Raw genomic sequence first — 15,248 nt, 5'->3', positions numbered from 1 at the left:
TAAAGACACAAAGAAGATCGAGTGCAGATTCCCATTAGCTGGTTGAGCTTTGGTCTCACCTGGTGTGAACAGTCATCTTAAAAGAAGCATGGCTGCAAAGATCTACTTCCAGTGCTGATTCTGTTTGGCATGCTTCCCCTCTGGTGGGGCTAGCGGGTATCTCCAAGGGGCCCGGGAGGAAGAGCTGCAAGGGAGACTCAGGAGGAGGGCGGCCCCTCACCTGCGCCTCCTCCTCAGGGAGTAGCTCACGTGTCCGCAGAGCCTGCAGGGCCTGGTCTCTCTCTCGGGTCACGGCCTTCAGCACCACCTCACGGTCACACAGCCGCCGCTCCGTCTCCTGGAGCTTGGCAACAACCTGGGGAAAATGCAGACTCAGTTCATCTTGGGAGGATCAGAAGGGAGCGGTGCCACTTTCAAGGTCCAGACCAGCTCCCTACCCTGCTGGGAAGCAGAGAGCAGACACGAGGGTGAGAAACCCCAGGAAATATGTGGCCGTCAGAGCCAGAGGAGCCCAGCAAATGCTGGGGCCACCTATGCATCCAGCTCCAGAGGCAGCTGCCTGGCCATTAGAGAAAGGCTGTGGGCAGGGACTCATCACTGCAAGTCCTGCTGATATAAACCAAACTGCTCAGTGAGGCCAAGTGCCTTCAAGTGCAAAGGATAACTTGGTGAGGGCCCAAGCCAGCTCCATGCTGCAGTGGACATACCCAGCCCTTCCTTCTGCAGAAAGCAGTCAGATAGCCCAGGGGAGTGCAGACCTGATCTCTGGCCGCTGTCAGGCCCTGAATCAAGTCCTCGGCCTGCTGGTACTGCTCCCGCTCGACACCTTCGCAGCGGCGCTGCCAGTCCAGCTCTAGCTGCACCTTGTCACGCTCCAGGCTCTGCTCCCTCTCTACCGCTAGAGACAGCTGCTGTTTGTACCTGCGGGGGTAAAAAGTGCCAACATTAACACTGTCCTGAGGTTCCTTGGGGCTGTGATGTAGCTGAGATGGGAGGTGTCCCTCCTGGGCTCCCTGGCCAGCCATGTTCACGGGCTCAGCCAACACCTTCACACAGGCTCAGGTTCAGAGGGGAGCAGGCGGCCGGGCCCCCCAGTCCTGAGAAACTCAGCACCGTAGAAGATGAGGTCAAACTCAGTAAGAGACAGGAAGAAAGCCAGCAAACTCAGACAAGCAAGAAAACAGCCACACTAGAGAAGTGCGGGAGGGTTCCCAGCAGAGCACACAGAGCTGGAGGGTCAACAATAAGCTGAAAGGTCAAACGTAACTCAGTGTCCATCTACTGGGGGTTGGGAGAGATCAGAATGGAAGGAGGAAAGAACCACGCAAGTAGGAGGAACTGGTAGGCTCCGCCAGTGAGCACAGTGTCTTTAGGAATCATCAGAGGATGTCCAGGTGCCCAGTGGAGACCCTGGCGTGCGTGTGGCACAAGGGCTAGACTGGCCCTCACGGGAGATCTCACGTGCACGTGCGTGCTCAGTCACGCCTGACTCGCTGCGGCCCCAGACAGCAGCCTGCCCAGCCCCTCAGTCCACGGGATTACGGTATTTTCCAGGCAAGAATCCTGGGGTGGGCTGCCATTTCCTCGTCCAAGGATCTGACTGGAGGGACCAGATCTCCATGTCTCCTTATTTGGCAGGTGGATTCTCTACCACTGAGTCACAAAGAGACCCTAGAGCCACCATAACAAAGATTTAAAGCAAACCTTTAAACGATTAAGCTGCTCTGCCGCTGCTGCCGCTGCCGCTGCTGCTGCTGCTAAGTCATTTCAGTTGTGTCCGATTCTTAGCGACCCCATGGACTGCAGCCTACCAGGCTCCTCCATCCATGGGATGTTCCAGCAAGAGTACTGGAGTGGGGTGCCATTGCCTTCTCCGAGCTCTCAGTGGGACTAACTAATTAGCTACCCACAGCTGAGCAGCGGGGGCCTGTGAAAGGAAGATGACCAACCTAGAGGCCTGCTGACACAGTGGCCACATATCTGACGGCCATGGACAGCTGTGACATGTGTAAAGCAGCTCCTGCAAATATGTTCAGAGATTAAAAGCAACCACACACACAGTGAGGAGATTAATGAAAAGTAAAATGTGTGAAATAAAAACTTCACCAGCTTTGGGACTTCCTTAACGGTTCATGTGGCTAAGACTGTGCTCCCAATGCAGGGTGCCCGGGTTCGATCCTTGCTCAGGGAACTAGATCCCACATGCCGCAACTAAAGATCCTGCATGCTGCATCTAAGACCCAGTGTAGCCAAATAAATAAATAAAAATACCAACCCCCCGCAAAAAAACCCCTCACCAGTCTTTCTAGCAGATGAGACCTTGTGGGGAAAGTCTTAGAAGCTAGCAAAAGAACATCAGATTAAAGCAAAGAAAAGAGAAGAAAGACAATAATAAGGATAAGAATAGATATTGAAGTTGAAAACCAAAAAACCACTGAAAAAAGTCAAAGAAACCACATGCTGGCTCTTTGGAAAGATCTGTAAAATGGATAAATCTCTAGCTAGACTGATGAGAAGAAAAGAGAAAATACATGTCATCAGTATGAAGAAGGGGAGAGGACCTTGTTACAGACTTTACACATATTAGAGAGACAGTAAAGAAATACTATAAACAATTTCATGTCAGTAAAGTCAACAATTAGATGAAATGAACAAACTCATTGAAAGACACAAATTACCAAGTGACACACGCACAAAACAGAAAATAGAAAATCTGAAGGTTCAAATAAATATCCAAAGAAACCAGACACAAAAGAGTATAAACCGTCAGACTCTATGCAGATGAAATTCCAGAACAGGAGAAACCCACAGTGGCAGAGAGCAGTCCACAGGGTGCCAGGGAGGGAGGGGACTTTGGGCGATGGAAGGGTTTTACATGGTGGCTGTACCACATACTTAAGTGTGTACTTGTCAAGATTCATCAACTGTACAGTTAAAATGGGTACGTTTATTATATTTCAATGCTTCCTTAGGAGAGAGAATATTATCTTTACTCAAGTGTTTGTTCTGGTTGATAGGAAAAGACACCAAGACACTAGAACAAATCAGAACTCAGAGATGATTCCTGACACGGGCCGAAATAGCCCTGGTGCAGACTGGTAACTGTGCTCTGTGGGAAAGACCACCTCTGGCCACCCACCCTGCCGCCCCCATCTTCGTCCCCTTCCTCCATCACACACACCTTCCAATATCCTGCTGGCATCTGGTCAGCTGTGCCTTCAGCTTCATCTCCTCTTCCTGCAGTGACTGAACCTGAAGGTCTTTGGAGATCATCTCCTTGGATAGCTGAGCAATCTGGGCGTCCCAGCTAGACTTTAGAGCTGATGCATCTTCCTGAAGTCTAAACCAAGAAGGGAAGCGACGTGAATGTGGGCGTGGTTCTCACCCAAGCTCTCTTTTACAACACACACACACACACACACACACACACACACACAGTCCTCAGAGGAAATGCTGCAGATCAAGGTCTCTTCTACACACATCAGGGCACAGACTGCCCTGCCTAGATTAAGAAATAGTCCTACCCAAGAAGAAATATCTACCCATCCCTCCCACTGGCCCAGGCACTGACTAACACCTGTAGCATGCCAAGCCCACACCGAGTGTGAGGAAGTAGGGGCCAGGAGATGTCTCTTGGAGCCAGAGATCCTGAGACAGCACCGTCTGACACACCTGGGCACCCTTTGCCATGCCTAGCACAGTCCTTCCCCATAGAGACATTCAACACGTATCTCCAAACTGAACAGTAAGATAAGGTTCTACATTCATTGGTAGAATCTCGAAAAATTTGATAAATCTCCCAAGAAGCAAAACTTGAGAAAAACATGTAGAGACATTGACTAGAGTAGCTATAATAGTAACCACTGAAAGCTTGCAGGGTAGTCACCCTATTTGCAGCCCCGGCCTGTCCCCCTCCTAAGCTGCGTTCAGCATGCTGTGGGGTAAATACTGTGGTCATGCACTGGCCGCTGCCCAGAGCCAAAGGCCCATGGTTGGGCCACGGACTGCAGCACAGAGGCAGACAAGCCATGGGAAGGCAGATGGCCATCAGTCTACAAGGTCTTAGACCAAAGTCCTGACTGCAGTTGCCTTGAGACTTAAAAAAGCTCCATCCAAACAGGGGCGGAGACAGGAAGGAGAGAGGAGCAGCTGCCCTCATGGGAAACTTCTTTCACCATTTCAGCTTAAACAGGCCTCAACATAGAGGCTGGTGTGCTGGTTAAAATGCCCTTGGCAAAGGGTCAGCCAGCCCCACAGGAACGAGACGGCTCTGCTCTGCTCTTCCTACCCTGGCCTCTGACCCCCAGGCCTATGAGCCCCTGCCTGAGGAGCCCTGTGCTCTCCACTCTCTCGGGCATCCCAGTGCCCTCGCACGCCGGGCATAGACATGCGGGTAGCTGGGTAGGGCTCTCTGCTCACAGGCAAAGCCCACTGCAGTGGGCAGAGGCTGGTGTGAGGGGTTCCCACAACCTCAGTCCTAGTCAAGCCAGGATTATCATCACTCTGAGTAGCAGAGTTCTCTGTTCATAAAGTACTGCAGTGAAGCTCATTTAGGAAAACCCTTTAAAGACCAAGGTGGGAATGAAGAAGGGGAATGAGTATGGGGAAATGTACAAAACCCCACAGTCCAGAGGAAAGCCATGCTGCTCGGTAAAGCATTAGGATTCTTCAGCTCTATTACTAACTTAGGAAAAGGCACCCTCTTTGAACCTGCCTAGATACAGTATGTAATAAAAGTGTCACATTCTTAAAGGATTAAGACCTTTCAAGTGTGAGGTTTCCAGTGTTATTCTTAGCTATTAGAAAAAGTCATTTTTCTTAGTATGATTTAAACAAATTACTTCTAGTATGTCCAGATTCATACTGATCTCTTACCTAAAATAAACCAGCTCATCCTAGTAACACAGGGGGCTGCAAAACGTTGGAAACTTGAGAACACGTCCAGGTCAGACACAGCGCTCGTGTCAGAATAGGGGCTGCAGCTGTTCCTCTCCCGGTCCACCCAGTACCCCTTCTCTGGGGCAATGCCTGCTCTGGTCCCATGTAGTTGTTGGGGTGATAAAAGTAGCAGGTGGGGGCCCAGGTGAAGTGAAAGTCACTCAGTCGTGTCCAACTCTTTGCAACCCCATGTGCTATACAGTCCGTGGAATTCTCCAGCCCAGAAAACTGGAGTGGGTAGCCTATCCCTTTTCCATGGGATCTTCCCGACCCAGAAATCAAACTGGAGTCTCCGGCATTGCAGGTGGATTCTTTACCAACTGAGCTATCAGGGGGCCCAAGAGCCTGTAACAAAGCTGCCCCCAACCCCATGAGCCAACCTAGAGCCAAGACTACATGGGGCAGGATGTATAGGCGGGCAGGGTGCTCATGGAATCCAGGCTTTACCCTGGCAGTGTCCCACCAGACAGTTAGCCCCAGAGCCTCGAGTGTCCAGTGTCTGACATGACAGAGGGAAATGAGAGGCTCTTCTCTGTTCTGTGTGTCACTAAAAGACAAAAGGACATGAGATGCCTAGCCTGCCCTGGAATTCCAAAGCACTCCTTCCCCTCTACCTACTCACTCGCAACTCTGCTCCAAGGTCCAAGGAAAGGGAAGCAGCTGACAGCCCTGGGAAGTCGACTGCCCGGGCCCCATGCATCAAGCAGGATGTCTGTTCTGAGCTTCCCGTTATAGTCCCTGACCTGATCTTTCATGATTCCATATGTGTTGGGCTTCCACAACTATAAGAGAAGTTGCTGGAGCTTGAGAGCCATATTTTTATTTCTTCTTAATTTCTATTGAATTCTCACGAGATGATTTGCACACAGCAGGGGCTTTGTATGTGGCCATGAATGGGATCCTGGTTCCTGCTCCACTTTGCCGAGACCAAGACAGCACAAGTAGGCCTGTGTTCTGGAGAGCGGAGAACTTGCCCTCGTTGAGTCCTGGCCTCCGTCCAGCATTTGGCCCAGCACTGCCCAGCACTGAGCCAAGAGCCATTCAGGGCTCCCAGGCACGTGGCCAGTCTGAATTGAGATATGCCTTTAAAATTTAGCATCAAAAAATGCAAAATACCTCAATAACAATTTGCTTAGGCAAGCTTAGGCATCCATCTTCATTAATATTTTTAAATTGATTACTTATTTTTTTCTCAAACTTAAACTTTTAATTTTGTATTGCAGTATAGCTGATTAACCAATTACCTTCCCATGTGGAGCAGTGGTAAAGAACTGGCCTACCAATGCAGGAGATGCGGGTTCAGTCCCTGGGTCTGGAAGATTCCCTGGAGGAGAGCACGGCAACCCAATCCAGTATTCTTGACTGGAGAATCCCATGAACAGAGGAGCTGACAGGCTATAGTCCATAGTGTCACAAAGAGTTGGATGCGACTGAAGTGACTTGAGCACACAAGCACACAATGAGATGGTATTTTGGACATGCTGGGTTAAAAAATGTTATTGAAGTTAATTTCGTCTACTTCTTTTTGCGTCTGAGCTGTGACTATGAGGAGGTTAAAGTGCCCTCTGGCCCCACCATATTCCTTTCGATAGGTTATATGTCTGCATGGTTACACGCACACAAGGTTCTCACAATATGGTCTCAGCTCATCATTTCTCTACCCTGCTATCCACAAATTAATGGTCACAAGAAAACCAGCACAAATAGGCCCAAAGAGACAACAAAATCATAACATGGGCCATTTTGTTGCTGACTTGTAAAGAGTACGTCTCGGTGGGAAAAGACGCTGATACAGACACTAAGGCTTCTCCTGGGAACCCACTGATGCTGCTCGTCACGGCCTCTCGACTGTCCAGTGGGGAAGAGTGAAGGAACATGTCGGCGGACCCGCCAAGAGGAGAGAGCAGAGGAGGAGGCCTCCCCACAGGAAGGCCTGTGCACCCGGACCCTGGGCTCTGAGTCACTGTCTGTGAAAAGGGCCCCGGGAGAGTCTGTCCAAACCAAACAAGGAGTGGCTGGGAGACACACACCCTTGAGATTGAGCTGCCTCATCCCTCCAGCTATTGCCGCCTAGGTTTAACAGATCAAACAATAAGACGCATGACTCTAAAGAAGCTATCCTTAATAAGCTTTGACTTCCTGGTATTTTATAGTTTAAGAGCCATTTTCCCCTTCAGTAGAAATATAACTTGGTAGAGAATTCTCTGTAAAAGAGAGAGACAGAAATAGTTCCCAAACAAAGGGGAAAACCCAGTTGCTAAACAGCAGGATTTGCAAATGACTTATTTGTCTTAATCATTTTCCGTAAACACAGCTTCTCTGAAGATCACTTCCTTACTGGCTGCCAAGAGGCTGAGTTCAGTTACCGCTTCAGTTACAATGATCCTTCAGAGACACCAAACACAGTGGGATAGAGTGGTTGTGTATGGCCTGGCTTAGATGTCAAAAAGAAAACTGGGTTTGAAAAGAAGTTAGTTTGGAATTCCCCAGCAGTCTGGTGGTTAGGACTCTGTGTTTTCACTGCCAAGGGCCTGGATTCAATCTCTGGTTGGGGAACTAAGATCCTGCAAGCCATACGGCATGGCCAAACAAATAAATAGTTTAAGTAAATTTTTTTAAATTTTTGGTTGTGCTGGGTCTTCATTGCTGTGTTCAGGTTTCCTCTAGTTGCGGCGCACAGGCTTCTTCTTGCAGTGGCTTCTCTTGTTGTGCAGCACAGTCTCCAGGCGCGCGGGCTTCAGCAGTTGCAGCAGGCAGGCTCAGTAGTCGTGGCTCGAGGGTTCTAGCCCAAGGGCTCAGTAGCTGTGGCATGGGGGCTTAGTTGCTCCTCGGCACGTGAAATCTCCCTGGACCAGGTATCAGACCCGAGTCCCCTGTATTGGCAGGCGGATTCTTATCCACTGTACCACCAGGGAAGTCCAAAAAGAATTTTTAATTAAAAAATAAAAAGAAATAAAAACAAACTAGTTTATGGAGAAACTGGAACCCTTGTGGAAAACGGCGTAATTACTGTGGAACACAGTTCCTCAAAAAGTTACATCTAGCATCTCCACTTTCAGGTACACATCCAAAAGAATTGAAAAGAGACCTGAGCAGGTATTTGCTCACCCACAGTCACAGAAGCACTAGTCACAGCACCTAAAAGGTGGAAACACTCCAAATCGCCATCAACGGCTGAAATAATAAACAAAAGGTAGCTGTATGCAAGCAATGTGATGTTACTCAGCCTTAAAGAGGAGGAACATTCTGATGCCTGCTATAACAACGTGGATGAACCTTGAAGCCATCACGCTGAGTGGAATCAGTCAGTCAGAGAAGGACAGACACTGAAGGATTCCTCTCGTGTGAGGCCCTTAGGGTACTCAGATTCACAGAGATGGGCAGTGGGATGGTGGGTGCCAGGGGCTGGGAGAGGGGGATGGGGAATCATTATTGAAGAGGCACAGTTATAATTTTACAAAGAAAAGGGTTCTGGAGACAAACGGAGTGACAGTTGTTCAGCAGCGTGAATGTGCTTAATGCCACTGAACTTAAAAATGGCCAAGACAGTGAATTTCCTGCTGTGTGTGTTTTACCATAAATAAATAGACGCACACATTCATACATACGTCCACACACGCTTTCAAAGGAAACAAAAGGAAAGAGAACGGTTAAGAAAAGTGACAGGAGAGCTGCAGCAGTGACTCCCAACACCTGGTGCCCACTTCCCTTCATCTGAAACAGGTAACTAGGCAGCCAGGCCCTTGGCCCGGGCTCACTTGTCAATGGCGGCGTCCTTCTCCTTGGCAGCGTCCACCTGCTTCCACTCGGCCCTGCGGAGCTGTACTTCGAGGTTCTCGCAACGCGCCTGCAGCTCCAGGGCCCTGGCCTCTGCGGCCTGTAGCTGCTCCACGTGGGCGCTCTTTGCTGCCATCAGCACAGCGTCCCTTTCCCTGGCCAGATGGTCCAGCTCCTCATGCCTGAAACACAGGGAGGTCCCCAACAGCTCACATGGGCCCCGTTCCGGACCCCCGAGCCCAGAACCTCCCTCGTCCTGCTGGAGGGCTGCATATGTGTCCTTTTAGAGGCACTTTTGCCCACTTCTCTGCTCCTCATTCCTCACGAGGAACCACTAACTGAGAGATTTTCAGACAGTGGCCCCCCCTCCCTCCCAAGCTCACAGACCTTGGGAAAAAGAGACTTGAGCAGATATTTGTGCCTTGGGAAAAAGAATCCAGAACAGGTGCTTCTGCAAAGCACCACCAGCAGAACCCCCACCGACTAGGGAAGAAGAACGCAGGTGCAAACTGCCCTCCCTTCACAGCTACCCCAACTGCTGACCTGCTTTCACCCCAGAATTGGAGACTTCCAAGAACTGGGGGCCTTGGGAGGCAGGCTGCATGTCTGCCTTGGTCGGAGATGCCAAACCTATCGAAACTCTGTCAATGGAACAGATATTCGTCTCGAAAATACAGGTGTTGCTGACATGCAACACCATGCTGACATGATGACTTTTTATGCTTTTATTCTATTTGGCTTCAGTGAAAAGTAAAAAGCCGTAAAAAATATAATCCTACAGCATTCTCTTCAGATTTCTGCAGCGTTGTTTGATGAGATGGTTAAGCCTTACTTAATCAAGTCATGTGATGTACTTTTCATTCCAATTACGATCAGTCCTCATCTTACTCATCTTGCAAACTGTTCAGTATTTTCCACCTTCTAGTAGCAAAAAAATATATACATAGCAGCTGCTGTACCTGTTAGTTTCTGGTAAGATATACCTTTCTTTTTCACCAAATCACAAAAAGTGTTTGATCATGACAACTAGTGAAGGGAAGGAGTTATCTCTGAACATATCATCCTGTGATCACTGGTTAGTTATTTTCGAGAGGCAAACACCAAGACTCTAGGGCACAGACACCACTGCCCACAGCAGGCAACACAGAGTCCTTGTCACCTTGGCTAAATAAATAATGCCACCTGGGCTGCACATGACTCTGCAGGGCCATGCAGTGTGACGACACAAAACATCTGTGTGCACCCTGCTCCTGTGACTTGTGTCAATGGGTCAAGTATATTAGCGTTAACCTGGACGGCTTTCAGCAAGTCATTTCACCACGCGTGTCCTGTAATTCTCAGTGTTCTGATATTCCTCCAAACACACACAAATATGCTCATTAGAACTGAAAAGTGACGGGTGATCCTAGAAGAGCAGGCCTGACCCTGCTGACGTCCCACAGAAGGGTGGGCTTTGCCTCCAAGGTGGTCGGGGGACTCTATCCCTACACTGACACTGGAGCCAGAAAACACTCACTTCCTCCGAAATGTCTCCTCTTCTTTCTTCCTGGTGAGCTGCACAGAGTGAAGCTTACCCTCTAAGTCTTTTATCCTGAAAAGAAGCAAATGTTAGTGGAAAAAGCACCTAAGAGGCTACTGCAAAGCCAACCTGGAATAACCCGGGACAGGCAGATGCCTCGGGGCTAGAGCCCAGACTGCTCGCCGGCCGCGTCCACCCACAGGGAGGTGGGGAGGCTCCGCACCGGGCGTCCTTCACGGCCACCAGGTCTCGGAGCTCCCAGTCTCTTCGCTGCAGCCTGTCTTCCAGCTCCGCGTTTGCCACCTCAGCGCCCTGCAGGGCCTCCGCAGCCTTCGCCCCAGCCTCTCTCAGGGCTGCAAGCTCTTTGTTTAGCAGTTTAATCTTTGAGAAGAGGATTCAAAATGAGGATGTAAGTGGAACAAAGAGAGGTGTTAAGAGTTAAGTGTTATTATCTTATCAGAACAAGGAGAGAAGAAACACCGGAATTTGAGAAGCAACAAAACAGTGAGAATCTCCTCACATGCTCTCACAGCCTTGAGAGCAGACCTCCTTGTGAATCCAAGTCGTACTCCAGCACCCCAACTAGGCCATGATCTGGATACTGGAATCACAGAGGCAGGTGGAGATTGTAAGAATGCGGGTGCCTGCTGAGTGATCCCACTCAAATCCCAGCCACATGCTCAATTTTTAAATAGCTTCTCTGGGACCCCTTGGCTTCCTTGACTATAACGTAGGGGTGATGGTACTGCTGCTCCCAAGTTTGTGTATAACCTGTGTACAAGCTGTGATGCCCTCCAGGGACAGGTGTTCAGGGGACCAGGACCGTCTCCGGCAGCTAGAGGTGGGAGCGAGGCATGCCCTGGCCCACCTTTCCCCACTCTTCTCCACAGGCGTGCCCACTCCACTGTGAGGCAGAGGTTAGCCCCATGCGTCCCGCTTGTCTTCTGTCCCCTGGTGCTCAGAAGTCCCCAAAGAGGCCTCATGGGGGTCACCTTGCGGCAGCCCCAGCCTCAAAGTCCTGCTGGCCCTGGGTGACAGGGACAGCATTCTTCCAGGGGGAAGTCAGAGAGACTCTTGTTCAAGGGTCACGCAAGGCCCAGTGCTGCCTCTTGGACTGTGGCCCTGTGGGAGGTTGGCAGCCTGGAGGAGGCACCTTGATATCACTAGGGCAAGCATCCATCCACCTGGCTGGACGCTGCCCAGGTGTGACCAGCTCAGGTGGCAGGACTGGGCCAGACGTCAGCCCTGTTTCTTTGTCCCCTGAACACCTCCCCCTCCTCTCCTGGCTGGTCCCTGTCTTGGTGCTAAAGGCCAGGTGTGTGCGCTCCTCACGTGACCCCTGGCCAGGTCAGTGCTTTAGAGAAGCCATGCTCGTGGACGGCAGCCAGCACCACAGCTGGGAGCACCAACAGCAGACAGGCCTCCTTCTGAAAATAGGGGGCGAGTGACACCTCCTCACAGGCCCCTTCCGAGGTGTTACGGGATTTCACAGGCCAAGGACAGGGTTTGTGGGATGGCGGTTTCTCCTGGGGGAGGCTCTTCCTCAAAGTCAGAGTAACCAGACCCAGACTGGTGGCACCGGTGCTCCTCCTGCTGGGCAGAGTGGCCGTCACTCCTGGCTAGGGCCCCGGTGGGCATGGTGGCAAGCATGTCACCTGCATGAGAGACCCCAGCCCAGGTACAAAGGGGGAGGGAGGCCTCGGTGTGGACCCTAACTGGCCAAGGGCTTCCCACTTATGCCGAGGACACAGTCACAGTCCGAGGGGCCCGCTACCTTGAGTTCATGCGCCAGGACAACACTGCTCATGCTGTCAGCCCGCAGGCGGAACTCGTGCTCCCGCTTCTGCATTTCAGACTCAAACTCCTGGAGCAGCTCCTGGAACAGAAAAGGGCTGCTGGCGAAAGGAGCATAGTGGGGCCGGCAGAGGCCTACAGGCTCGCTGAGGGTGGGAGGGACGCAGAGGGCCTCATGGAGGACGCGGTCAACGGTGGGACTGGGGCCTGTAACACCTGATGAAGGGCATCGGAGAGCCTGTGTTTTCACCCCGGGCGTGGGTTTGTCTGTTTTCTCCGTGATCCTGTGGGGTTTGGCTCTGCCCAGAAAGAGCAGCTAGCAAACCCACAAGGAAAGGTTAGCAGAGGCCAGTGAACCCAGAACCACCCCTCCTAGCAGTTAAGCTGCTGGCTCTGTCTATGTCTCTAAAAAAATGCCATTCTTCCCCATCAGTCCTCCATGCTGCCTGCCGGGTTCCTGAGCAGCCCCACCCCACTCCCCAGCCCAAGGTCATGGCTCCACCCCCCAGCTCTGTGAATGCCTCACTCATGGGCTGAATCCAAAAGTCCCTAAATTATTATAGTAGTGATTCACTGCACACCCAAGAGTGTACAATTATGACGGTTCCCACCTCATTGTTTTTCTGAGTTTTCAATTCCCCTCCTCCCCCTCCCCCGTCACTCCTCTGGTTCTCTCCTGTTTCCCCAGTGGTGTCCGCTTCCCAGGACACAGCCCACAGTATGATTCTTTCCCCTCCTGGGGTTCCTCTCCCTGGGTTGCCCCACAGCCGGTATCCAGGCCTGCCCTTCACAGCTCTCCAGGAGGTCCCCAGGATCCCTCGATGCCCTCTCCCCTACTCTCCGAGTACTCTTGCAGGAAAGGACCCCCCTTCCTGCCTCAAGAGCTTGCATCAGGGTGAGAGTCCCAGGATCCTCGGCCCCAGTGGGCCTTCTCCCAGTTGTGGGAGCGGGAGCCACCCCCTGCCCCACCTTGCTCAGGCTCATGGGCTCCATGTGAGGCTGCCAGCTGGGCCCTGTGACTGGAGCCACCCCGTCCTGGGGATCCAGGGAGCCCGCCCAGCTCAGACCCTCCTTCTCCCGGCAGCCTTCTCCACTCCCTCCATCTCTTGGTTCTCAAAGTTCTAAACTCAGAAGGGAAATAGAGGCAGCTAAAGGTTGAGCCCTTGGCCCTGACCCACAGGTGCTGCTCAGAGCTCACTCAGTAGTTACACTCCAGTAACCTCCTGAGAAGGCGAGGCATCCACACCCCCACACTCCAGGGCTCTGGCCTGGCATCGCTGCCCTACAGGGCTGAAGGCCTTTTCAAGTCTATCCCAAGCTGCGGCGGAGGAGCTGGGGCCAGGCTCTGCCTTATAGGTTTTCTGGATGTTTGTAGCATCTCCTCGTTGTTTCTCTGACACACTTTCGTTCAGGGCGGGCAGGGGTTTCAGTCTGAAGTCTCCACCCTAAGGAGCAACTGCACCGTTCACTTGACAATCTGATCCCTTCCCGTTCTTTGCTGTATGTTTCTGGAATTTATATTGTTAGATGAATCCTGGACTTATCTTCCACATCTCTTAAATTTTCTGTTGGACTTTCTGTGTCTTTTTTCTATCTTCTGAATTTATTCCTTTATATGTACTTGTAATTGTCAAAATTGTTTCTTGTTCTGATTGGCCTTTCCTCCAAGCATCCTGAGTTATGGATGCAAAATACATTCCTGGGGGCACTGATCACAGAAGCCCCCACAATGCGCCTTGAGGCACTGAAAGTGAAGATACAATGGGATGAATGGCTGGTCCTGTCCTGTTCCCAGCCCATTCTCCCTCCTCCCCGCCAACCCCTGCAGACTTGAACTCTCACCTCAGGGGAGGGACAAAGGAAGAGCCCTGTGGGGAGGAGGGAAATTGCCAGCCTCTGCCCCAGGAGCAGGAAGGCAGCTGTTCTCCAGACCCATCCTCCAGGACCAGGCTGGTGAGAGTTTCAGTATCACTGGCACCGCCTGTGGGGCCTAGGAGGCCATGGCACCAGAGCCACCTGTGCAGAAAACTAGCCCAGCACGGACAACCAGACACCACACACGGGCAAAGCTGGCACGGCGGGTCCACAGGGCCCACCCTGCTGCCCCGCTCTGATCACACAATGGTGGGCTTTAGGGTCACTGTCTCAGGAATCACCTTCCCTGTTCCTCTGGGCCTCTTCTTGGGTTGCTGGCATTTCTCTGTCTTGTAATCCTGCCTCAGTTACACACTCCTACTCAGGAATGAGGCAACAAATAGTTCCCTAGGATGTTGAAATTAAGACTTACGAAAAGGAAAAGGTAAGGCAGAGAATGGGAGAAAATATTCAAAAAAATATATACTTAAGGTCTTATTTCTGGAGTACACATGAAGAACTCACAAATCAATAATAGGAAGACAACCTAATTTTTTTTAAAGTACAAAAAAGCTGAACAGACACTTCACAAGGATATATGAATGGCCAATAAGCATGTTAATAGATGCCTAAATGCTGATCATCAAGGATAATCGCACTCAATCCCCAGCTACACACCCACTAGACTACTAAAAAGGAAAAGGCTAACAACACTAAGTGCGAGCAAGGACGAGAAGTGACCAGAACTCTAATCTGCAGCTGGTGGGATGTGACCCTATAACCATCCTAAAGGACAGCTCAGCAGTTTCTCAAAAAGTTAGACAGAGCCATAGTACGCTTCCCAGAAGTTGCACTCCTGGTCGTGGAGCCTGTGTACATTCAAAGACAGCCAAGAATGCTCACAGCAGCCTTATTCAAACTGGCCCCAAACTGAAAAGACCCAAGTGTCCAAAGTGTGAGCTGACAGAGAATGGAAACCTACTGGCACCTCCACGCAGCACACAGCACCAGCAGGCACCGAGAAGGAACAAGCCGCCAACCGCACGACATCCATGTGCCTCAGACATGTCACGGCGAGAGAGAAGCCACACAAAAAGGGAAAACAGCTCAAGGCTCCGTTCTCACAGGACTCTGAGAAACCAGTTCTCACTGCAAGTGGAAGGCAGCAGGCTGGTGGGACCAGGGCTGGGGGCGCTGCTCCCTGATTGCAGAGGCACACAGAACTTTGGGTGGCAGTAAAGTTCTGTCTTGGCTGTTCCCCTGCTACCTTGGCTGTGTTTAACCTGTCAAACTGCACACAATATGGTTGCGTGGACTGTAGGAAATGACAGCTTAATGAAACTGAATCTTGCCAGAGCTGACTGAG

The 15,248-nt window shown here is 51.1% G+C and overlaps 1 protein-coding gene across 1 annotated transcript in view; it reads right to left on the bottom strand.

The window, feature by feature from the left end:
• CCDC57 (coiled-coil domain containing 57) overlaps positions 1-15,248 on the bottom strand; it is a 109,034-nt gene that overhangs the window by 70,335 nt on the left and 23,451 nt on the right. Inside the window, exons 4-10 of the mRNA XM_052658304.1 lie at positions 12,009-12,110; positions 10,458-10,615; positions 10,232-10,306; positions 8,697-8,897; positions 3,182-3,340; positions 759-921; positions 221-355 (exon numbers count right to left, since the gene is read on the bottom strand). Coding sequence (XP_052514264.1) covers positions 221-355; positions 759-921; positions 3,182-3,340; positions 8,697-8,897; positions 10,232-10,306; positions 10,458-10,615; positions 12,009-12,110 — 993 coding nt within the window. The remainder of the gene's footprint in view (positions 1-220; positions 356-758; positions 922-3,181; positions 3,341-8,696; positions 8,898-10,231; positions 10,307-10,457; positions 10,616-12,008; positions 12,111-15,248) is intronic.

The sequence above is a fragment of the Budorcas taxicolor genome, chromosome 19 (assembly GCF_023091745.1).
Source record: "Budorcas taxicolor isolate Tak-1 chromosome 19, Takin1.1, whole genome shotgun sequence".
NCBI classification, from domain to species: Eukaryota; Metazoa; Chordata; class Mammalia; order Artiodactyla; family Bovidae; genus Budorcas; species Budorcas taxicolor.
Note: the sequence above shows the minus strand (reverse complement) of the source record. Positions and strands in the feature narration are given on the sequence as shown.